This window comes from Mobula birostris, chromosome 8, assembly GCF_030028105.1.
Source record: "Mobula birostris isolate sMobBir1 chromosome 8, sMobBir1.hap1, whole genome shotgun sequence".
In the NCBI taxonomy this organism is placed as follows: domain Eukaryota; kingdom Metazoa; phylum Chordata; class Chondrichthyes; order Myliobatiformes; family Myliobatidae; genus Mobula; species Mobula birostris.
In genome coordinates, this window is record NC_092377.1 from 101,601,224 (window position 1) to 101,627,587 (window position 26,364).

The following is a 26,364-nucleotide window of genomic DNA, read 5'->3' on the forward strand; positions in this document are numbered from 1 at the left end:
TACCCAACAAAGTGGCCACTGGGTGTGCATTCATGGTCTTCTGTTGCTGGAGCCCATCCATTTCAAGGTTCAACACGTTGTATGTTCAGAGATGCTCTTCTACACACCACTATTGGGAGCATGTGGCTGACCCCTCTCAGCAACAAGATGTTTTCACCCACAGAAATGCCACTCACTGGATGCTTTTTTGTTTTTCGCATCACTCTTTGTTGTGTGTGAATATACCAAGAGATCTGCAGTTTATAAATTCTCAAATCACCCCTTCTGGCATCAACAATCACTCCCACAGTCAGAGTCACTCAAATCACTTTTCTTCCCCATTCTGATGTTTAGTCTGAACAACTGAACCTCTCGACCATGTCTGAATACTTTCACACACTGAGTTGCTGCCACATGACTGGCTAGTTAGATATTTGCACTAATGAACAAGCGTATCTAATAAAGTGGCTGTTTGTATTGCCAGTGTACAAAATGGTTCACCTTTTGAACACGCAACTCTTTACCTGGCTTCTGGATGACTGCATTACAAGCGTTTGAAATCTCCTCTCTCTTAGCTTCATCTGGGTATTGGTTTTCATTGAAGTAACTGCAATGAAGAAACAATTTACAAACTCTACAATATCCAAGAGGTGGAACTGAAAACAGATTTACTGCGCTGTGCTGTTCTATTGGACAGCCAGAGACTATGTCCCAAGACTGGAACTGGTTAATACAAGGGCTCATAACTCTAAGGTGTTTGTATTAATGTAGGGGGAGGGAGAAACAGTGTCAGAGGTAGGGTTTTTTTTAAAATAAAGAAGATTGGTGGGTGTGTGGCATGTGCTGCCAAGATGGAGGTAGAGGCAGATATATTAGGGACATTTCTTTCTTTCTTTTTCAATCTTTTTATTAATTTCAGAATATATAAACAAAACATAGTAATAATACAAATAATAGGAGATAAATTGTTACACTTACGAACAGTAATCGTAAAGTCCAATATTGAAATTTGACAAAGCTCCCAATCATGTAAAACTAACAATGGATAATACAAATCAAAAAAAAACTAAAAAAAAACATGAAAAAGACAAAAAAAAACAAAACCAAAAAAAAAAACCCATCCCAAAAGAAAAAACAAAATTAATCAACTAAACTAAAAGACTTGGGCAAATCTAAAAAACTTAAAAATGAAAAAGAAGAAAACCTTAGTGCCGACGACTCCATTCCCCTCCAACAGCAATACAGAGAAATAAAACAAGTTTGGAAATAAACATATTACATTAAATGAAAATGCTGAATGAATGGCCTCCAAGTTTTTTCAAACTTAATGGAAGGGTCATAAACTGCACTTCTAATTTTTTCCAAATTCAAACACAGCATAGTTTGTGAAAACCAATGAAATATCTTAGGAGGGTTAATCTCTTTCCAATTCAACAAAATAGACCTTCTAGCCATTAAAGTAAGAAATGCAATCATCCTTCGTGATGAAGAGGTTAAATTATTTAAATCTATCATTGGTAGTCCAAAAATAGCAGTAATTGGATGGGGTTGTAAGTTTATATTTAAAACCGTTGAAATAATATCAAAAATATCTTTCCAATATTTCTCCAACAGGGGACATGACCAAAACATGTGGGTTAGAGAAGCTATCTCGAAATGACATCTGTCACATATTGGATTAATATAGGAGTAATAGCGAGATAGTTTATTTTTGGACATATGAGCCCTGTGTACTACTTTGAACTGTATTAACCTATGCTTAGCACATACAGAGGATGAATTCACCAACTGAAGAATTTTTTCCCATTTTTCAGTCGGTATATTAGTCTCAAGTTCTCTTTCCCAGTCAGCTTTAATTTTATTAGAAGCATCAGGACATAAATTCAAAATTATATTATATATGATTGCTACAACACTTTTCTGAGAGAGATTTAAATCTAAAATTTTTTCCAAAATATCCGTTGGATATGGATGTGGGAAATTAGGGGAAACAGTAATTAAAAAGTTCCTAATCTGTAAATATCTAAAAAAGTGAGATCTGGGTAAGTTATATTTATTAGACAGTTGATCAAAAGACATAAAACAATTATCCATAAATAAATCGCGAAAAGATATTATGCCTTTGGTTTTCCAATCAGAGTAAGCTTGATCCATCGTGGAAGGTTGAAAAAGAAAGTTTGACAAGATGGGGCTTGCTAGGATAAACTGATTGAACCCAAAAAATCTTCGGAATTGAAACCATTTACGTAAAGTATGCTTAACTACCGGGTTATTCATTTGTTTATATAATTTAAAAGAAGTAAAAGGAAGTGAAGTTCCTAAAACCGAACCCAAGGAAAGCCCTTGTAATGAATTAAATTCAAGATTTACCCAATGAGGATTTAAAAATATATCCAGATCTCGTAACCAAAATTTTAAATATCGAATATTAATTGTCCAATAATAAAATCTAAAATTCGGGAGGGCAAGCCCCCCCCTCCTTTTTAGACTTCCGTAAATACCTTTTACCTAACCTAGGATTTTTATTCTGCCAAATATATGAGGAAATTTTTGAATCTACATTATCAAAAAAAGATTTTGGGATGAAAATTGGAACTGATTGGAATATATACAAAAATTTGGGCAGAATGATCATCTTAATAGCATTAATCCGACCAATCAAAGACAAAGAGATTGGCGACCATTTGGTAAATAACAGTTTAATCTGATCAATTAAAGGTAAAAAATTAGCTTTAAATAAATCTTTATATTTTTTCGTAATTGTTATCCCTAAATATATAAATGAATCAGTAACCAATTTAAATGGTAAATGTCCATAAATAGGTACATGCTTATTTAAAGGGAATAATTCACTCTTATTAAGATTCAATTTGTAACCAGAGAAGTTACTAAATTGAGCTAACAAATCTAAGATAGCAGGAATTGACTTCTCCAGGTTAGAGATGTATAACAGCAAATCATCTGCATATAACGATAACTTATGTATTTCGTTTCCACGGATAATACCAACAATATTTGGCGAGTTACGAATAGCAATTGCTAAAGGTTCAAGAGCAATATTGAATAGCAAAGGACTAAGAGGGCAACCTATTAGGAACATTTAACAGGCTCTCAGATAGGCATATGGATGAAAGAAAAATGGACAGCTATGTGGGAGGGAAGTGAGATTGATCTTGGAGGGGGTTAAAGCATTGGCACAATATTATGAGCCAAAAGGTCTGTACTGTGCTGTAATGTTCAATGTTCTACTGACACAAGGCCAGTGATTGTAAGTAATTGATTCTAATAATGTGGTTATAGATCTGCAGATTAGGTACAAGTTGAAAGAGCTGGAAAATGAAGCAATAATCCTGGCCTTTTTAAGCATTGCACTGTGGTTCTTGTATTCAGAGTGTGCAGGCTCGCACCTCATAGCTGTGCTAAGTGTTGCGATAAGCTGGATGTGGATCTGTGAGGGTGCCACAGTGAGCCAAGGCTAAGTCAGCCAATAGAGTCGGAGAACACTATAGCACAGAAACAGGCCCTTCAGCCCATCTAGTCCATGCCGAACTGTCATTCTGCCTAGTACCATCGACCACAGCATAGCCCTCCATACCCTATCTCTATCCATGTACCTATCCAAACTTCTCTTAAAGTTAGTAAGGGACGCCCAGAGCACACAAAAGAGCTAACTGGTAAATTTCAGTCAAACAACTGCCCGCGTACTGTTCACCACAGAAACACTGGGTTCACTTAAAAGTGCAGCCATATTTATGTTGATATTAGAACATAGAACATAGAATAGTACAGTACAGGCCCTTCAGCCCACAATGTTGTGCCGACCCTCAGACCCTCCCATATAAGCCCCCACCTTAAATTCCTCCCTATACCTGTCTAGTAGTCTCCTAAACTTCACTAGTGTAGCTGCCTCCACCACTGACTCAGGCAGTGCATTCCATGCACCAACCACTCTGAGTAGAAAACCTTCCTCTAATATCTCCCTTGAACTCCCCATCCCTTACCTTAAAGCCTTGTCCTCTTGTATTGAGCAGTGGTGCCCTGGGGAAGAGGTGAGGGCTATCCACTCCATCTATTCCTCTTATTATCTTGTACACCTCCATCATGTCTCCTCATCATCCTCCTTCTCTCCAAAGAGTAAAGCCCTAACTCTCTTAATCTCTGATCATGATGTACACTCTCTAAACCAGGCAGCATCCTGGTAAACCTCCTCTGTACCCTTTCCAATGCTTCCACATCCTTCCAATAGTGAGGCGACCAGAACTGGACACAGTACTCCAAGTGTGGCCTAACCAGAGTTTTATAGAGCTGCATCATTACATCGCAACTCTTAAATTCTATCCCTTGACTTATGAAAGCTAACATCCCATAAACTTTCTTAACTACCCTATCCACCTGTGAGGCAACTTTCAGGGATCTGTGGACACGTACCCCTAGATCCCTCTGCTCCTCCACACTACCAAGTATCCTGCCATTTACTTTGTACTCTGCCTTGGAGTTTGTCCACCTCACACTTCTCCGGGTTGAACTCCATCTGCCACTTCTCAGCCCACTTCTGCATCCTATCAATGTCCCTCTGCAATCTTTGACAATCCTCTACACTATCTACACCACCACCAACATTTGTGTCGTCTGCAAACTTGCCAACCCACCCTTCTACCCCCACATCCAGGTTGTTAATAAAAATCACGAAGAGTAGAGGTCCCAGAACAGATCCTTGTGGGATACCACTAGTCACAATCCTCCAATCTGAATGTACTCCCTCCACCACCACCCTCTGCCTTCTGCAGGCAAGCCAATTCTGAATCCAACTGGCCAAACTTCCCTGGATCCCATGCCTTCTGACTTTCTGAATAAGCCTACTGTGTGGAACCTTGTCAAATGCCTTACTAAAATCCATATAGATCACATCCACTGCACTACCTTCACCTATATGCCTGGTCACCTCCTCAAAGAACTCTATCAGGCTTGTTAGACACGATCTGCCCTTCACAAAGCCATGCTGACTGTCCCTGATCAGACCATGATTCTCTAAATGCCCAGAGATCCTATCTCTAAGAATCTTTTCCAACAGCTTTCCCAGCATAGACATACAGCTCACTGGTCTATAATAACCCGGACTATCCCTACGAAATTTTTTGAACAAGGGAACAACATTCACCTCCCTCCAATCCTCCAGGTACCATTCCTGTGGACAACGAGGACATAAAGATCCTAGCCAGAGGCTCAGCAATCTCTTCTCTCGCCTCGTGGAGCAGCCTAGGGAATATTCCGTCAGGCCCCGGGGACTTATCCGTCCTAATGTATTTTAACAACTCCAACACCTCCTCTCCCTTAATATCAACATGCTCCAGAACATCAGCCTCACTCATATTGTCCTCACCATCATCAAGTTCCCTCTCATTGGTGAATACCGAAGAGAAGTATTCATTGAGGACCTCGCTCACTTCCACAGCCTCCAGGCACATCTTCCCACCTTTATCTCTAATCGGTCCTACCTTCACTCCTGTCATCCTTTTTTTTCTTCACATAATTGAAGAATGCCTTGGGGTTTTCCTTTACCCTACTCGCCAAGGCCTTCTCATGCCCCCTTCTTGCTCTTCTCAGCCCCTTCTTAAGCTCCTTTCTTGCTTCCCTATATTCCTCAATAGACCCATCTGATCCTTGCTTCCTAAACCTCATGTATGCTGCCTTCTTCCACCTGACTAGATTTTCCACCTCACTTGTCACCCACGGTTCCTTCACCCTACCATTCTTTATCTTCCTCACTGGGACAAATTTATTCCTAACATCCTGCAAGAGATCTCTAAACATCGACCACATGTCCATAGTACATTTCCCTGCAAAAACATCATCCCAATTTATACCCGCAAGTTCTAGCCTTATAGCTTCATAACTTGCCCTTCCCCAATTAAAAATTTTCCTGTCCTCTCTGATTCTATCCTTTTCCATGATAATGCTAAAGGCCAGGGAGCGGTGGTCACTGTCCCCCAGATGCTCACCCACTGAGAGATCTGTAACCTGACCTGGTTCATTACCTAGTACTAGATCTAGTATGGCATTCCTCCTAGTCGGCCTGTCCACATACTGTGACAGGAATCCATCCTGGACACACTTAACAAACTCTGCCCCATCTAAACCCTTGGAACTAATCAGGTGCCAATCAATATTAGGGAAGTTAAAGTCACCCATGATAACAACCCTGTTATTTTTGCACCTTTCCAAAATCTGCCTCCCAATCTGCTCCTCTGCATCTCTGCTGCTACCAGGGGGCCTATAGAACACTCCCAATAGAGTAACTGCTCCCTTCCTATTCCTGACTTCCACCCATACTGACTCAAAAGAGGATCCTGCTACATTACCCACCCTTTCTGTAGATGTAATAGTATCCCTGACCAGTAATGCCACCCCTCCTCCCCTTTTTCCACCCTCTCTACCCCTTTTAAAGCACTGAAATCCAGGAATATTGAGAATCCATTCCTGCCCTGGTGCCAACCAAGTCTCTGTAATGGCCACTACATCATAATTCCTTGTATGTATCCAAGCCCTCAGTTCATCACCTTTGTTCCTGATGCTTCTTGCATTGAGGTACACACATTTCAGCCCTTCTACCTTACTGTCTTTACACCGTTTATTCTGCTTCTCTTTCCTCAAAGCCTCTCTATATGTTAGATCTGGCTTTACTCCATGCACTTCTTTCACTGCTCTATCGTTCTGGGTCCCATCCCCCTATATTGTGGATGAAAGATCAAGGAAAGGCCTTCATTCAGCACCTAACCATAAGTGTGGGTAAATATTTAGAATACAAACGAAAAGGGAATATGCTCGAGCAAGGACACACAGCTGGAGGAACTCAGCAGAATAGGTAGCATCTTTGGAGGGAAATGGACAGTCAATGTTTGGGTCAAGGCCCTTCAGCTGGACTGAAAGAGCAGAGGGGAGTGAACCAGTATAAAGAAGCAAGGGGAAGGGATACTGCTAAGTTGGCAGGTGATATGTGCATCAGGGTGAGAGAGGGTGAAACACAAGAGATGCTGGAGATCCAGATCAACACACACAAAATGCTGGAGAAACTCAGCACATCAGGCAGAAACATTTCATCAGGAAGGGGTGGAGACAGCAACAGAGACGACAGTGAAGGCAACGAAGGATGATAGATGATGGAACCTGATAGGAGAGCAAGGTGGTGCAGGACTTTATCAAAGACCTTTAGGTCCATGTAGACAGCATCTACTGCCTTGTCTTCAGCAACTTTCCTCGAAAAACTCTTAACCTTCTATTTCCCATTCTGGCATGTCTGTCTATGGCCTCCTCCACTGCAATAACGAGGCAAAATTCAGGTTGGAAGAGCAACTACTCATATTCCGTCTGGGTAGCCTCCAACCTAATGGCATGAGCAACGATTTATTCAACTTCCAGTAATTTCTCCCCCACCCCCACTCTTTTTCCATTCTGGCTCTCCTCTTACTCCTTTTCTCCTGCCCATCAACTCTCTCTGGTTCCCTTCCTCATTCCATGATGCACTCTCCCCTCCTATCAGATTCCCTCTTCTTCAACCCTTTACCTTTTCCACCTATCACCTCCCAGCTTCTCACTTCACCCCCCCTCCCCCACCCACCCACCTTCCTTCTCACCTGGTTTCACCTGTCACCTGCCAGCTTGTACTCCTTCCCCTCTCCCCTCCCCCCTCCCCATCTTCTTATTCTGGCCTCTAACCCCTTCCTTTCCAGCACCGATGAACAATCTCGTCCCAAAACGCTGACTATTTATTCCTCTCCACAGATGTTGCCTGACCTGCTGAGTTCCTCCAGTGTTTTGAGTGTGTTGCTCACTGTTTCAGTTTGATGTTATGCCCCATGGATCTGGGAATCTGTCAAGGAAAAGTCTGCCTCTCTATTCCCTTTGTTATCCTTTTCAAGACTTGCACATTATGGGCGGTGGTAGGTGGAGTCTGTGCTTTGGCTGACAAATCCTTGGCTTGTCCAACCTACAGGAAATGCCAACAAAACAACTGTAGCTTCTGACAAGACATGTAGATATTAAAAGAGAGGCTACAAGAACCACAAAGAGTTGATGAGGGAGGTGGAAGGGCTTTAAGTAGGTACCTTTCCATCACTGTGAGGCATTCCTTGCGCCAGGTGAAGCGACTGCCCCTGCGGAGCCGAAAGTTGCCCGGGGTTGCAACATTGGCCGGCGTTGACTGCTTCCACTCAGGGTCTTCTGTGGTGGAGGAGGCAGGCCTCATGTTTAAGGTGGCTCCTCCAAAACACAACAAATAAGACAGCCACTTAATCACAATGAAGGACGAAAGAGACTGCTCATGCAGCAATCTGGAAGAAAACACAGAACGCTGGAAGTAGGTCCAACAGCATCATCCATGAAGACAAAAGGTGTATATTGACATTTTGAGTCGAGTGTGTGTGTGGGAAGTCAGTACTAGGAGTGTGGTGTTGGATTGGAGTGTAGAATTATTATTTTTCTTGTAGTTTTTAACTTTCCAATGCTTGAATTTTTAATTAATCACCTAAATACATGAATTTTTCAGTAATTTGCTGTTATCTCTATTCCTGTCTGAGAAGACTACTACTAGTTTAGTCTTGACTTTTTCTTTGTTCTCTTGACGTGTCTTCTTAGAACCGTAAGACGTAAGCGCAGAATTATGCTATTCGGCTCATCAAGTCTGCTCCACCATTCCATCATTCCTCTCAACCCCACTCTCCTGCTGTTTCTCCGTCACTTTTGACACCCTGTTTAATCAAGAACCTATCAATCTCCGTTTTAAATATACCCAGTGACTTGGTCTCCACAGCTGTCCGTAGCAATGAATCCCACAGATTCACCACCCTCAGTTAAGAAATTCCTTCTATCTCTGTTCTAAAGGGACATCCTTGTATTCTGAGGCTGTACCCTCTGGTCCAAGACACTCCCACAATTGGAAACATCCACTCCATCTAAGCATTTTAATATTTGATAGGTTTCAATAAGATCCTTCTAACTCCCTTTTTGCTCTTGTACCATGTAATAGAATGGCCGTAAATAACAAGTGTTATGAATCATTCCTGACTTCTGAAGAACCTTTGGATTGTAAAAGCATCAGGGTCCAAGGGGATTACCCGGGGAAATTGCACACACACTCCCCTGTCCACCTAGTTATCTTTTCCCATTTACATCTCTCCCGTCCCTTCCCTGTTCCTATCTGCCCATGATCCACTCCCCACCTGGTTCCATCGATCACTTTACCAGCCTCTGTTCCAGTTCTCCTTCCCCCTACCTGGTTCCATCTGTCCATTATCCCATCAGCCATTTGGAATTTTGTGCTCAGTTCTGGTCTCCTCATTATAGGAAGAATGTCAAAGCTTTACAGGATGCAGATGAGATTTACCAAGGTTCAAAGCAAAGTTATTATCAAAGCACACCATATACAACCTTGACTTGAGAATGCTTCAGGGAGCATGTCTAATTGAGTAATTTAGGGCTTTTCTCTTTCGAGTGAAGAAACAGGAAAGAAGAGCTGACAAAGGTGTGTATAAGATTATGAGAAGCATAGATAAAGTGGACAGCCAGCAACTTCTTCCCCAGGGCAGCAATGGCCAATACCAGAGGACATCAGTTTAAGGAGAGTAGACAAAAGTTTATGGGAGATATCAGAAGTAGCTAGTCTTTTTTTTAAAAAACACAGAGTGGGGGTGCCAGGAAAACATTGCTGGGAGCAATGGTAGAGGTGGATACAATGAGGACATTAAAGAGACTCTTACATGAGCATACGGATAAAAGGAAAATGGAGGGTTCAGGGCTGTGTAGGAAGGAAGGGTTAGATTGATCATGGAGTAGGTTTATATAGGTCAGCACGCCACCACATGCTGAAGGACCTGTACTGATCTATGTTTTATCCTCTCCCTATCTGGTTCCACACCCTCTTTTTGATCTGCTACATATTGGAAGTCTATTCTACAGCAGGGTCTTGACTCAAGACGTCACCCTACACATTTTGCCTACCGCTTGACCCATTAAGTTCTTCCAGCATTCTGCCTTTGGTTGGCAGGGAGTGTGTTTATGTTTCACTCCTGACTACCCACTAACCTACCTTACCATTAGTTCCAAGTTTCAAAGACAGTTTCTAAATAGGCACAGAAATACATGTTTTTATTTCCATCGATCCTCAAGGTCAACTAACTGAGACAATATTTGAAACTTCCTAGTTTTAGGCTTAAGAACAGCTTTATCCCACTAACCATTCCCAGTCACAATTCAGCAATCACTATTGGAACTTTGCCCTCCCTTCAATCTCCTTTCTTGCAAAAGCTATCATGCCTGAATGCAAGCTGCTTGCTACCTGGTTCAAATTAAAATTGAATGCAATCATTGCCTTTTCTTCTTCCAATCTTGGTGGTGTTCTGTAAACCTATTTTGTCCGATCATGTCAATGCCTCCACAATGAAGAATGGGCATGAAATATAAACAGCTAAACTGGGTTTATACAGCTCCATGTGTCTGCCTTTCAAGCTGAGGGGTGGCTGTGTCCGAACTTTGCACTGTCTTTGGTATTAAGAAAATTCTATGAGCTTTGCATTCAATCTCTTTTGTATCCAAATCTCATCTCAACTCAGGAACCTCGGTGTACAAGGGTAGGACACACACAGTGAATACTGAGGGACAGGAGGGCCTTGGTACATGAGGGTAGGGAACATACGGTGAATGGTGGGGACCATCAAGTGGACAAGACCCATGAAGACAGCAGAACAGATAGACAAGGCAGTGAATAAGGCATATCGGGCATCTGCCTTCATTTGCTGGGGCGTGGAATGGAAGATCAGGATGATATCCCCAATGTTCATAGCCAGACATCAGTGCACACAATCTGTGATTGAAAGTTACTTTGAGTGTGAAGTAAAAGGGAATTATGCAATACCTGGGCTTAGTTTCTCCAGAAGGTACCATCGGTACAGCGTCCGTTTCTTGGGCTCACACATGTCCAGTCCTTGCTGCAAAAGCCACTGGGAAATGAAACTTCGGCTCATCCCTGAAACCACACAAAATACATTCCCAATTAATGTCCATATACACAGATGCATGTTTTTCGGTTATCTAGCATCTTCTCTCACGTCACCTCATGCCCAAGTCTGTCCCCATTAGACCCAGTGACAAGTCTCTGGTGTCTTCCCATCACTGACCATTGCTGATGATACCCCGACTGTAATATATCAACATCATTTGCCATAATGTTGGCGCATGGCCAAGTGGTTAAGGCATCGGTCTAGTGATCTGAAGGTCGCTAGTTCAAGCGTCAGCTGGGGCAGCGTGTTGTGTCCTTGAGCAAGGCACTTAACCACACATTGCTCTGCGATGACACCGGTGCCAAGCTGTATTGGCCCTAGTGCCCTTCCCTTGGACAACATCGGTGGCGTGGAGAGGGGAGATTTGCGGCATGGGCAACTGCTGGTCTTCCATACAACCTTGCCCAGGCCTGCATCCTGGAAACCTTCTAAGGCACAAATCCATGGTCTCATGAGACTAATGGATGCCTATTATTATTTGCCATAGATATTTACATGCATTAGGAACTCGCTGTGGTGTGTTGGTCACAGCACAACGTGCAACAAAAGAAAAAGCAGTAACATTCAATGATTATGAGAACAAAGAGTTATATAAAAATAAACAGAGGTTATAGTACAGATATGGAATAAAACGTGCATAAATAGATAAATGCCAGTGTGTATTTAGACCATAAAACACATGAGTACAGCCCACTTCGCCATTCCATCATGACTAACTTATTATCCCTCTTAACCCCATTCTCTTGCCTTCTCTCCATAACTTTTGATACCCTTACTAATTAAGAATTTATCATCCTCCACTTGAAGTATATCCAATGACTTGGCCCCCATAGCCACTTGTCGTAACGAATTCCACAGATTCAGCATACTCTGGCGAAAGAAATTCCTCATTTTTGTTCTAAAGGGACATCCTCCTACACTGAGGCACTGCCCTTTGGTCCTAGCATTGGAAATAACCTCCTCTTACAATGTAATCAGCACCATAAAGAGGGGCTTTAAGTGTTTATAGTGCAGTGACTGAGGTAATAAATAGAAGGGGTGGGGTTGGTTAATTAGATCAGGATGGTTGATCAGATTAACTGCCAAGGAGAAGAAACTTTTAAGACCATGTGAAGTTTCTGTCTTAATAGCCCTTTAGTGCTTTCCAGACGGGATATTTTTTGGAAAATGCAGTTTACAGGATGGGTAGTATCTGCAATGATATTTCCTGCATGCTTCTTTGTCCTAGACACGTACAGATCTGTGTGCTACAACCAAGGATGATCAGATATCTAACATACACACATTTCCGAGGTGGAATCAGTGGAATTGGACAGGGATCAAATTCTTCTCCTTATAGGCATCTGTTGGTCTCATGAGACCATGGATTTGCACCTTGGAAGGTTTCCAGGGCGTAGGCCTGGGCAAGGTTGTATGGAAGACCAGCAGTTGCCCATGCTGCAAGTCTCCCCTCTCCACGCCAATGATGTTGTCCAAGGGAAGGGCACTAGGGACGATACAGCTTGACACCGGTGTCATTGCAGAGCAATGTGTGGTTAAGTGCCTTGCTCAAGGACACAACACGTTGCCTTAGCTGAGGCTCGAACTAGCGACCTACAGATCTCTAGACTGACACCTTAACCACTTGGCCACATGCCAACAATTCTTCTCCTAGCATGTTTGCAAAGACCAACTTGTAATCACTGAGGAAAAGCATGCTAACTGTACAATTAGAACTGTAACAGGAGATTTAATGGATTTTGGGGTGGTAAAGAATGAACTCAATAAATAAACTTCACTCACAAAGGTAACTATTTATGTGGTACTTCCATATTTCAGAAATGGTAGTAATGTTAATGCCAGAACTACTGTTACATACCTCGTGGGTATCTTGTGTCTGTCTTATGACCATGATGTAATTGAGTATCTTGTGAGCATGATGTAATGGTCCTGTGATGGTAGGGCAATGTAATTTTCCCGCCAGTGTGAGGTCACATGATGACATGTTCTCAACAGGTATATAACGGGAAACCCCTGTTGTTACGCAGTTGATTCGTTGTTTAATTCGTCAGTTACTCCGTTATGCTGCGTATTCGTCTTATGACGCAGTTTTGTTTTAAAGTGGAGTTTTACTTTCTATTGTAAGTCTAGTCTTGGAGATTGAAGACCTTACTAAAGTACGGGGACCTGAAGGATTGAGTAAAGTTGGTGTCGTTCGGCGGTTTCATAAAGGATTGACCTTATTGAATCTCGTTCAGAAATAGTGGCCTGCATCTGAGAACAGGAAGATTTGTGCAGTGTTCATTCGCCAGGAAAAGGTCAGTTCCTTTAAGCCGTTTTATTTCCTTCGCCGTGAACCCTTTGGACAGAATCAGCAGTAATGTCACGTCTTCGAAGAAATCCATTTCCAGAGAAGTCTCTCCTTATCGACTGTGTAAATCACTTGGACTTTTGAATTTACCATTTTAAGACTGTGTTCGAATTTACCACTTTAAGAACTGTTCCAGAGTTGCCGTTTAGCAGTTAACTTCCGGTTAAGTTAGAGTTTAATAAATGTTTATGTTTGTTTATAAAACTTGACTCAATTCTACATTCATTGTTGCTGATGACCTAACACTATCACGAAACCAACAGCAATATGAGGATGTCCATGCACATGTAGCCAAAATGTAAATACTAGTGTTACATTTCGTGACCCTCAGCTTTGCTGCACGGTGTCACTTGAAGCCCTCACAGTCAGGCCAAAATCAATTTAAATTAAGACCAATTATTAAGTTGTCTAGTCATAAAGTAACTTGAAAGAGATGTAGGGTCTAAATATCCAACAAATGATACCAGAACGGCATGCAAAGCCGGTCTATAACTTAACAGATGACACTGCTGCTGTTGGTGTAGACAGTGATGAGAAAGCTTACTGGGGGATGGACTGGCTGCTCTAGTGGTGTCACAACAACAACTTTGCTCTCATCGTCAGCAAGACTAAGGAATTGATTGTGGATTTCAAGAAGGGGAAGTTGAGAGAACATGCACATGCCCTCATTGAGGGATTAGCAGTGGAAAAGGTGGGCAGCTTTTCACATTTTCTTATGTACAGTGGAGAGCATTCTGGCTGGTTGCATCACAACCAGGTAAGGAGACTCCAATGCACAGGATCCCAAGAGGCTGCAGAGCATCGTAAACTCAGCCAGCTCTATCACGAGCACAAACCTCCCCACCATCGAGGACACTTACAAGAGATGGTGCCTCAAGAAGGCGGCATTCACCACTAAGAACCCTCATCATCTGGGACATGTCCTCCTCTTCTTAGTACCATCGAGGAGGAAGCACAGGAGCCTGAAGACCCACATTCAATGATTTGGGAACAGCTTCTTCCCCTCCACCATCAGATTTCAGAACGGTCCATGAACCAATGAACACTCCCTCACTATTCCTTAGTTTCACACTATTTTGTAATATATCACAATTTTTATGTCTTGGCACTCTACTGTTGCAACAAAGCAAAAAAATTTCATGTCACACAAGACGGTGATAATAAATGTGATTCTGATTCTAATTACAGCTTGATTTGTTATATGAAGTATAATAGCCTGACACTTTGCTAAATATAATACTGTATATATTGAAATAGGTGATAATCAAAAAGTACGTCCCAGTCTTCAGTCAGCACTCTGTGCAATGTTTAAATAATTAATTCTAAAAACACTTTTCAGTTTGCTGCATGTAATTAACTTAATGTGGTAGTTTGTTCAGCCAGCATTTCTATTACAGCACAGATCTTTCTTACCTTCCCACCCAGTAACAGACCCTCCTATTTATCTATTTACTCTTTGCCCACAACAACCCTCACTTCCCTTTCTCTGCATAGAACAGGTACAGCAAAGTCCAGGCCCTTCAGCCCACAATGTGCCAACCTTCTAACCTCACGTATTGCCCTCCATGTTTCTTTCAGCAAACACAAGGAAATCTGCAGATACTGGAATTTCAAGCAACGCACATAAACATTGCTGGTGAACACAGAAGGCCAGGCAGCATCTATAGGAAGAGGTACAGTCGACGTTTCAGCCATGTGCCTATCCAAGAGTGTTTTTTTTTTTACGAAGTTCCTAATGTATCTGCATCTACCACCGCTCCTGGCAGCGCATTCCACACACCCACCACCCTGTGTAAACAAACCTACCTCTGATATCCCCCCCATGCTTTCCTCCCAATTCCCTGGAAAAGTCTTACCATCTTATACACCTCAGTCAAGCCACCTCTCATTTCCCTTTGCTTCAATGAGAAAAGCCCTAGGTCACTCAACTTATCCTGATAGGGCTATGCAGGAACCAAGAGTTAGATCTTAGAGTAGGTTAAAAGCTAGGCACAATATTGTGGGCCAAATGGCGTGTACTGTGCTGTAATGTTTTATGTCCTATGTTCACTTAACTTACCATTAACCTAATAAGCCCACATTAATTTACATTGGCTGCATTTTCGTGTCAATACATGTAGGTGAACACAGCAGGAATTTTACATAAACACAGGAGATTCTGCAGATGCTGGAAGTCCAGAGCAACACACACAAAATGCTGGAGGAACTCAGCAGGTCAGGCAGCATCTATGGACAGGAATTAAGTTGTTCATTTTGGACAGAGCCCCTTTTTCAAGACTGAAAGGGAAAGGGGGAAGAAGGTGGGTGGGGGGGAGGGGAAAGAGGATAGCTAAAGACAGGTGGATGGGGAAGGTAAAGGGCTGAAGAAGGAATCTGACAGGAAAGGAGAGTGGACCATAGAAAAAGGGAAGAAGGAGGGGCCCCAGGGGAGGCGAAAGGCAGATGAGAAGAGGTAAGTGTGGGGAATAGAAGAAGAGGGATGGGGGAAGGAAAACAATTTTTATCCAGAGGAGAAATTGATGCTGATGGTATCAGGTTGGAGGCTACCCAGACAGAATATGAAATGTTGCTCCTCTTCCCCGACAGTGGCCTCATCATAGCACAAGAGGAAGCCATGAACCGACAACGGAATTAAAAACGCAAACACGAGAAAATCTGCAGGTGCTGGAAATTCAACCAACACACACAAAGTGCTGGTGGAACGTAGCAGGCCAGGCAGCATCTATAGGAACAGGCACAGTCGACGTTCTGGGCCGAGACCCTTCGTCAGGACTAACTAAAAGAACAGACAGTCAGAGATTTGAAAGTGGGAGGGGGAGATCCGAAATGATAGGAGAAGACAGGATGGGGAGGGATAGAGCTAAAAGCTAGAAAGTTGATTGGCAAAAGGGATACAAGGCTGGAGAAGGGAGAAGATGAAGCCACACTCAGGTTGGATGAACAACATCTTATATTCCGTCTGGGTAAGCCTCCAACCTGATGGCATGAACATCGACTTCTCCAACTTCCGTTAATACGCCTCCTCCCCTTCTTAACCCATCAATCATTTATTTATTTATTATTCCCACCCCCTTTTTCCTCTCTCTTTTTTCTCCCTCTAACTCTCACAATAACTCTTTGCCTCCTCTCCATCTTCCTTTGGGCTCCCCTCCCCCTTTCTTTCTCCCTAGGCCTCCCGTCCCATGATCCTCTCCCTTCTCCAGCCTTGTATCCCTTTTGTCAACCAACTTTCCAGCTCTTAGCTCCATCCCTCCCCCTCCTGTCTTCTCCTATCATTTCGGATCTCCCCCTCCCACTTTCAAATCTCTTACTATCTCGTCTTTCAGTTAGTCCTGACGAAGGGTCTCGGCCCGAAATGTCGACTGTACCTCTTCCTAAAGATGCTGCCTGGCCTGCTGTGTTCCACCAGCCTTTTGTGTGTTGGAATTAAAAATGTTTGGCCACTGAGAAATTCCCCTTTTTTAAACGTTATGGGGACACTTTCTGAACTATTTTGAAAATCTTTGAATTGTTATTGTTATTAAAATATAGATTTGGGCTATTATTATAAAATATTATATGGTGAAGTACTCTTTTTTTTGTTTTTTTTTACCAACCAGCTTTGTCTTGGTAGTGGGTGTAGATTTTTTTTTAATAATATAATTAACCATATTATTGTATTTCATAATTCAACTTATTTTATTTGATTGATCATGAATATGGGATACCGTGATTCTATCAGTGTGATTTATATATAGTGCATTATGTGCTACCTTATTTTGATTTATAATAAGTATCCTTACGAATTCTGTATTTATATATATGAAATTTAATAAATTTAATAAAAAAATATTGGAAAGAAATTCCCCTTAAAGTGGATGGAGCGGAGGTGCTTGACAAAGTGGTCCTAAGGAATTTTACATACTCTCTGTTAAAAATGTATATGGAATTCAAGCACGGGCTGGTCAGTCGCCTTCTCACCTGTGACCTGGCCCACGATCGTCTGGGAAATCATCCGATTGGAAAGAAAATTCTTAATCTCCTCTTTAACAGTGGTGCTGTCTCTCCTACAGAATGAAAACACAAGTAGGGATTGGGAGGGAGGAGGTTTGGAAGGTGAATAAAGAAATAACATTAAAACATGTTTCCTAGATGCCTTTTGATTAGAATTTAGCTTCAAGCAAATCTTGATCAGTCACCCCAAAAGATTGGATATGAAATTATCTTTTACTGTCACATACAGTAAAAAACCTTAGTTTTATAAGCTATTCATACAGTTCATTTCATTATGGCATTGCATTAAGGTAGTACAAGGGAAAACAATAACAGTGCAGTTACAGAGAAAGTACAATGCAGGGAAGCCATGAAGAGCAAGGACCAAGACAAGGTAGACTGCAATAACGAGGTCAGTAATGAGGCTCAAACAACCAGGGCAGTACGGCATGTTCCCAATGACCCTTGCTAATTTATACAGATGCACCACAGAAACCATCCTATGCAGATACACCGCGGCTTGATATGGCAACTGCTCCATCCAAGATCACAAGAAACTGCAGAGAGTTTTGAATACAGCTCAGTCTATTACGCTATTACAGTCTATAATGGGGCTTGGCAAGGCATTGGTCAGACCGCACTTGGTATTGTGAGCAGTTTTGGGCCCCTTATGTAAAAGATGTGCCAGATTGGAGGAGATCCAGAGGAGGTTCATGAGAATGATTCCAGGAGTGAAAGGGTTAATGTATGAGGAACGTTTGATGGCTCTAGGCCTGTATTCTCTGGAGTTTATAAGAATGAGGGGAGATCTCATTGAAACCTATCGAATACTGAAAGGCCTAGACAGACTGGATGTGGAAAGGATGTTTACTATAGCTAGCGACTCTAGGACGAGAGGCCACAGCCTCCGAATAGAGCAGGATTCCCAACCTTTCTTATGCCATGGACCTCTACCATTAACTAGGGTTCCATGCTCTCCAGGTTAGCAAACCCTGGAATTGAGGGAACGTCCATTTAGAACAGAGATGAAGAAGAATTTCTTTAGATAGAGGGTGGTGAATCTGTGGAATTCATTGCCACAGACAGCCATGGAGGCCAAGTCATTGGGTATACTTAAAGTGGAAGTTGATAGGTTCCTGATTAGTTCAGATTACGGTTATGGGGAGAAGGCAGAAGAATGGGTTGAGAGGGATGGTGGAATGGTAGAGTAGACTTGATGGCCTAATTCTGCTCCTATATCTTCTATCCTATAGGAAACCAGCCTTCATCCATGGACTCTGTCTGCGCTTCTTGCTGCCTTGGGAAAGTAGACAATATAATCAAAGATGTCTTCCCACTTTGGACAACCTCTATTCTCCCCACTCCCAGTGGGCAAAAGGTAAAAAAAAAAGCCTGAGAATGTAGACAACCAGGCTCAAGGACAGCTTCTATTCCACTGTGAAAACTCTTAAATGGACCTCTTGTACGATAAAGGTGAACCCGTGTTATGTCAACCGACATTGCTGCCACTTGCACCTTACTTGCCTACCTCTTCTGCTGCACTTGTATTCTGCATTGCTGTTTGTCCTTTCCAACTACCTCCATGTATTACATACGAAAGATCTGCTTGGATGCCACACAAAACAAAGCTTTTCTCTGTATCTCCTTACATGGGACAATAATAAATAATTCCCTAGTAAACATTTCCCCATTCCTCAAATGCTTCCATCACATGCGTCGATTTCACAGTCCCAATGTAGCTTGTAATCATCTCCCAAAGCCTTTTGAGCCAGTTAGGTGGACGCAGAAATGAAAAATGCACACTACACTAGTGGGGGCACTATAGAGAAACACCAGCAGGTCAATTAGCACTCAAACTACCACTCTGTAACATACTTAATTCTTTGTTTCATATCACTTACTCCATGCCTGGTAAAAGTCTATCAACATCAGATTTGAGATTCAAATTTATCACATGTACATCAAAACATACAGTGAAATGTGTTAACAACCAACACACCCGAGGGTGTGCTGGGGTAGCCCGCATGTGTCGCTGACATAGCACGCCCACAATGCATGGCAGGACAACGTAGAACACAACAAAACTGAATACCAGTGCCAAAACAACAGCAGCAAAATAAGCCCCATTCCTCCCTAAGCACGCGTGCACGCACACACACACGCACGCACACACACACACACACACACACACACACACACACACACACACACACACACAGTCCTCCAACCCCAGGACAGGCCAGTTTAAAGTCTGCTTACCTCTTTAGCTTCTTCTGTATATTGTACCTCAACAAAATGATCTAACAGTCACTTTGAACTGACCTCATGAGCTCCTCAACTCTTTCCTCCAGGTCCATCTCTTCCTCCACTGGATGGAAGTTGCACGTCCTCTGGCTGACGTTACTGTGGAAACGGCTGGGTGACAGCCTACCATTGACCATGGGCAGTTTCTCGTTGTTATTGCTCTCCCGCCCATTCATGTGAGTGCTGCACGGGGGTGGGGAGGTATCATAGCTGTTGCTTGGTGATGGTGACGTGCCGCTGTACGGGGTCTGCGTGGCAGCAGTGACAGAGGAGGACGAGGCAGTGAAGTGGTTGCTACTGCCGGAGGAAGAGTGGCTGTTGCCGTAGCAGTGTCGCTTGCCAAATTTTTCCGCATGCTCCTGGTCGAGACGGTCCAAGGTCTCCAGAGCATGGATGATGTCCCGTTTGGTCATCCCGCTCCGACGGAGCCGCTGAAGCAAGTCGATCTGCTCAATGGTAAACCGAGGCTCATCCGTATAGTGCGACATTATGGTGCAGCTGCAGGAAACACAGAAAGGACATTTAGTTGAACTGTGCCAGAAAGAGACCTCAGAATGTCCACATTGCTCATGCCATAATAAATAATAACTTTTATGATCCTGCACTGTGCAACCTGTAATTACTGAAATAAAATAAGCTCTGAAATAAGGATTCACCCAAGCATCATTAAATGCTCTCCTGATACTGCAACTTCAGAAGGATATAATGTGTAACTGGTATTTTTACTTTGAACCTTGCACGAATGTACCGAGTGCACATGCAGTCAACTGATCAGGTGGTGAATTTACTGGGGCTCCTTCGCGTGGGAAGCTCTCTCTTTGTCAAGTGGGTTTTCGGTCTTGGTGGGCTTCATTCACTTCTCCCACACCATAACTTATCCATTACGTACAAACCCCATTTCCAGAAAAGTTGGGATATTTTCCAAAATGCAATAAAAACAAAAATCTGTAAAATGTTAATTCACGTGAACACTCAACAAAAGTTGGGACAGAGTTAAAATAAGATTGAAAAGTGCACAGAATATTCAAGTAACACCGGTTTGGAAGACTCCACATTAAGCAGGCTAATTGGTAGCAGGTGAGGTATCATGACTGGGTATAAAAGTAGTGTCCATCAAAGGCTCAGTCTTTGCAAGCAAGGATGGGTCGTGGCTCACCCCTTTGTGCCAAAATTCGTGAGAGAATTGTTAGTCAGTTCAAAAGGAACATTTCTCAACGCAAGATTGCAGAGAATTTAGGTCTTTCAACATCTACAGTACATAATATTGTGAAAAGATTCAGAGAATTCAGAGACATCTCAGTGCGTAAAGGGCAAGGTCGGAAACCACTGCTGAATGCGCGTGATCTTCGAGCCCTCAGGTGGCACTGCTTAAGAAACCGTCATGCTACTGTGACAATTATAGCCAGCTGGGCTCGAGAATACTTCGGAAAACCATTGTCACTCAACACAGTCTGTCGCTGCATCCAGAAATGCAACTTGAAACTGTATTACGCAAGGAGGAAGCCATACATCAACTCTGTGCAGAAACGTCGGCGAGTTCTCTGAGCCCGAGCTCATCTCAGATGGACCGAAAGACCGTGGAACCGTGTGCTGTGGTCAGATGAGTCCACATTTCAGCTAGTTTTAGGAAAAAACGGGCGTCAAGTTCTCCGTCCCAAAGATGAAAACGACCATCCAGGTTGTTATCAGCGAAAGGTGCAAAAGCCAGCATCTGTGATGGTACGGGGGTGCATCAGTGCCCACGGCATGGGTGAGTTGCATGTATGTGAAGGTACCATTGACTCTGAGGCGTATATTAGGATTTTAGAGAGACATATGTTGCCATCAAGGCGACGTCTCTTCCCGGGATGTCCATGCTTATTTCAGCAGGACAATGTCAGACCACATTCTGCATGGGTTACAACAGCGTGGCTTTGTAGACACAGAGTGCGTGTGCTTGACTGGCCTGCTGCCAGTCCAGATCTATCTCCTATTGAAAATGTATGGCGCATCATGAAGAGGAGAATCAGACAACGGAGACCACGGACTGTTGAGCAGCTGAAGTCTTATATCAAGCAAGAATGGACAAAATTTCCAATTGCAAATCTACTACAATTAGTATCCTCAGTTCCAAAACGATTAAAAAGTGTTATTAAAAGGAAAGGTGATGTAACACAATGGTAAACATGCCTCTGTCCCAACTTTTGTTGAGTGTGTTGCAGCCATCAAATTCTAAATTTGTGTATGTTTACAAAATACAATTAAGTTGGTCAGTAAAACTATTGAGAATCTTTTCTTTGTACTTTTGTCAGTTAAATAAAGGTTCACGTGAATTAACATATCACAGATTTTTGTTTTTATTGCATTTTGGAAAATATCCCAACTTTTCTGGAAATGGGGTTTGTACCATTGCTAAAATGACTCAGTCAAAACTTTTAAAGCATACCACCCCATTGGCATTCTTACTCCATTCATACGCAACATACTTCAGAGGCAAATCTGGCAGGAGCATTCCCCACTAATCCCACCTCTCATAAAATCCTCAATGCACCATAACATTATTAGAAAATCCATTTCATGTTTCAAAACCAATTAACTTTTCAGACCCCACAGTGGCACAGCTCTATTACATCTCGGGGCTTTCTGGAGTTCAATTCCACCAACACCTGCATGGAGTTTGTACATTCTCCCCATGAGCCACATGGGTTTCGTCCCACAGTCCAAAGACGTACTGGTTAGTGGGTTAATTGGTTATTGTCAGTTATCATGGGATTCAACTAGGGTTAAATAGCTGGGTTGTTGGGCTGGAACGGCCCGTCCGCACTGTATCTCCAGATAAATAAACAAACCAACAACTTGTTGGCTTCCACTATAATACTAGAAGACCGAATATCCGTATAATATTGCTGCAACAAAGACTGATTTATCATTTATGAAATGACCTTCACATGAATAACTTGATTGGTTCCGATGTTTGACTGACGTTCTGATGTTTTGATTGGACGAAGATTTAAGCACTGGGCCAAATTGGAAAGGTTGAGTTCGGGCCAAATCGAGCTGTCGGGGCCCAGGCTCCACAGCCTGGAGGTCAATTTAGGCTCTGAGTCAGATTGAAAAGGTCAGCGTGTCGGGGCCCAAGGACAGGGAGGGGATGGTTCAGCTCACTGCTCCATGATGCTTACTCAGCTCTTCGCTGAACTATGGGTCTCAGACTCTCTTTGAGAACTTCGTTCAGAACATTATTTGTCTGCATGATTTGTTTTAATTTTTCTCTAAACATTGGGTGTTCGACAGTCTTTTTTTTCTAAATGGGGTCTCTTGGATTTCTGTTTCGTGGCTGCCTGTAGGAGACGAATCTCAAGGTTGTATAATGTATACATACTTTGATAATAAATGTACTTTGAACTTTTAAACCTTGAAGATTTCTTACCTTTTCTGTCCACATTTGTACTATGTCAAGAGGCCCATGGAACTTTCATCTGCTGACACCAAGTCCGTGGAATGATGAGATTGCTCATGGAATGCAGGGCAGAGGGTAATGGTCCACCAGCTGAGAAGTAAACACAGTGCAGTTAAGAAGCACCTGTAACCAAGTCCAACAGCTATAATGTGACGTATCCTGTTAACGTCAGAATCACTTTATTGTCGCTATTTGAAACATACTAGAATTGATTGTGGTTCGGTGCCAAGCATAAAGCACAGGATAATACCATAACAGACAACACAACAGTAACGAACAATTTACAAGACAACAGTGCAAACAGCCATGAGTAATCAACAATTAGCAAAATGGTCACATGCACAAATGTCAATAATCAAACTTAAATAAATGTGAACAGAACAAGGAGAACAGGAAAGAGCATTTAGCAGATGTTAATACAGGGGCTGTTCGGTATTAGATCTGAGTGAGTTTTGTTGAGAAGATGGATAGCTACAGGAAAGGAGGTTCGGAGATGACGTAGTCCTGGTGGTGATGGACTTACAGCATCTCTCTGATGGCATTTTAGTGATTAGGTGACAGCTAGGGTGGATGGAGTCAGCAGTAATTTTCCCAGCTCTTTTCTTTGCTCTGGCGATGAGCAGGTCTTTTAAGGCCGGTTGCTGACAGCAATTGATCTTCTCTGCTGACTGGACCACCCTCTGCAATCTGGACTTGGAGAGGGGGGTGGTGGTGGTGGTGGGAAACGAAACAGTATCAAGGTAGTTACAACACTTAAAGATGGATGAGTGAAAATCCATCAGGATACACCCTGAGTGTTAAATTTCCAAAGCTGGCAGAGGACGAACAATCTCTGCTGGGCTTTCTTAATGATGAGTGTAACTTGCTTGTCCCACTTCAGTGTATCGGTAATGGGTAGTGCCCGGGGATTTGAATGACCCTACCACAGACTCAACCTGACCATTAATTTCCATGGGGGGAGGGGCAGATAGGGTTCCAAGGGTTGTCGGTGGAAGTCATTTCCACTATCTCAATAGCATTAAGCTCCAAGTTGTTATCAGCACACCATGCTGCAAGATGGTCTACCTCTCTTTGACAGCAGGTCACGTCGTTATTAGAGATGAGACCATCTACAGTGATGTCATCCACAAACTTTAGGATGTCAATGGATTTGTTTGTGGAGGTACTTTGGCACTTTGAGTAACAATTTCTCTTATAAATCCATATATGAAAGACTATCTAGGAATTCTTTCTCATGGCAGACCTGGTAACTCCAAACTGGTCCCTATTTATCAATAATGTACTAATCTACACTCAGTGACAACTTCTGTACACCTGCTTGTTAATACAAATATCTAATCAGCCAATAGTGTGGCAGAAGCCCAAAGCATAAAAGCATGCAGACATGGTCAAGAGGTTCAGCTCTTGTTCAGACCAAACATCAGAATGAGGAAGAAATCTGATCAAAATGACTTTGATCGTGGAATGATTGTTGGTGCCAAACAGGGTGGTTTGAGTAGCTCAGAAACTGCTGAGCTCCTGGGATTTTCACGCACATCAGTCTCTAGAGTTTACAGAGAATGGTGCAAAAATATCTTGTTAATGAGAGAGGTCAGGGGAGAATGGCCAGACTGGTTCAAACCGACTGGAAGGCGATAGTAACTCAAATAACCACATTTTACAACAATGGCGTGCAGAAGAACATCTCTCAATGCAGAAGAACATCTCTCAATGCACAAGTCCAGCCTTGAAGCGGATGGGCTACAGCAACAGAAGACCTCAAACATACACTCAGGGGCCCTATTATTAGGTACAGAAGATACCTAATAAAGTGGCCACTGGGTGTATGTACTCCATTATCAATGCTGTTTGGGGGCTCCCACTAATGCTTCTTGTCTCGTTGGTTCATTTCTCAAAATTAACATCTGTATTCTTTAATATACCCTCTTCCTTGAAATTTTTGACCACTGTTCTTAAAATTAATTAACCTGAGATATTTTATTCCTGACTTTGATTACATTTCAACAATTTGAAAGGTATATCTGATGTTACCCATTTATTTCTGTGTGTCTTGAATGCACTGATCACCTCATAAATGCTGGATGCATTCAGATTAGAAAATCTAAAAAGTGCAGATGCTGAAAATCTGAAATACAAACAAGTAGCATTTGAAACGTTAGCAGGTCAGACAGTATCTGTGGCCAGAGAAACAGTTAACATCTATGGTCTGGGAATCTTCATTATAATCGGGAAAATCAAGATTTTTAAAAAATCTCTCTCTCTATTCCTTATAATCTGAGGACCAGAATTACAAGGAAAGATTGAATAGGTTAGAACTTTATTTCTTGGAAGATAAAAGACTGACGAGATTTGATAGAGATATACAAAATTATGAGGAGTATGAGGGGTATAGATAAGGTAAATGCAAGCAGGCTTTCTCACTGAGGTTGAGTGGGACTAGAAATAGGTCATGGGTGAAGGGTGAAAGGTCATGATTAAGTGAAACATGAGAGGAAACAACTTCACTCAGAGGGTCAAGACTGTGTGGAAAAAGCTGCCAGCTTGATTTCAATGTTTAAGAGAAACTTAGATAGGTACATGGATGGCAGATTGATTGGAGTAGGCAGTTTAAATGGTTTGGCCCAGACCAGATGGGCCAAGGGGCCTGTTTCTGTGCCGTACTTTGCTACAACTCTACAAATATGGCATTGTTGCCTTCCGTAGTACTAACAAGCTCGCTTGTTCATGCATTTTATTCCTCTCTTCTATTCTTGTATGCTAGTATCCATCCTTGTGGCAATTCATTTGAGGTTTTCTCCAAGCACCAGTGAACCTCACTGCAAAGACACGGTCCTAGTCATACTGAGGTACACTGTTTTCTAGAGGTGCAGTTTGTTTCGTATGAACATCACTTCTTCTACGTAAGCTGTTGTATTTGTTTATATAATTTCCTGCACAAATTAATTCCGATTTTGACTTCAAGATCAAGGGTTCATCTTTGAGCAAATGAGAGGTCCATTCAAGAGTTTGGTAACAGTGGGATACAGCTGTCCTTCAGTCTCCATGTCAATGTTGCTCCTCGGACTGAGGTAAAATAATGTGAGGGCTACAGAATTAACTGTTTATTTCCCAAATGCGCAATCTCCTATAGTACTGCATTGCTGTACTTTACACTGTCCACCGTCATCAAATCCTTTGTCCATGGAAGGATTACACACCTGAAAAATCACCACTCCCTAGCAGTTTCCACTATGAAGTTCCAGTTTGAGAATGGAACTCACCAAAGACTC

General features: G+C 42.4%; 1 protein-coding gene across 9 annotated transcripts in view; it reads right to left on the minus strand.

Annotated features, from left to right (window-relative positions):
- hmbox1a (homeobox containing 1a) overlaps positions 1-26,364 on the minus strand; it is a 74,399-nt gene that overhangs the window by 26,037 nt on the left and 21,998 nt on the right. For all 9 annotated transcript variants that reach the window (XM_072265819.1, XM_072265817.1, XM_072265818.1 and 6 more), the window contains exons 2-7: positions 23,066-23,185; positions 19,675-20,154; positions 17,341-17,426; positions 10,886-10,996; positions 8,082-8,235; positions 504-586 (exon numbers count right to left, since the gene is read on the minus strand). In XM_072265819.1, coding sequence (XP_072121920.1) covers positions 504-586; positions 8,082-8,235; positions 10,886-10,996; positions 17,341-17,426; positions 19,675-20,144 — 904 coding nt within the window. In that variant the 5' untranslated portion in view covers positions 20,145-20,154; positions 23,066-23,185. The remainder of the gene's footprint in view (positions 1-503; positions 587-8,081; positions 8,236-10,885; positions 10,997-17,340; positions 17,427-19,674; positions 20,155-23,065; positions 23,186-26,364) is intronic.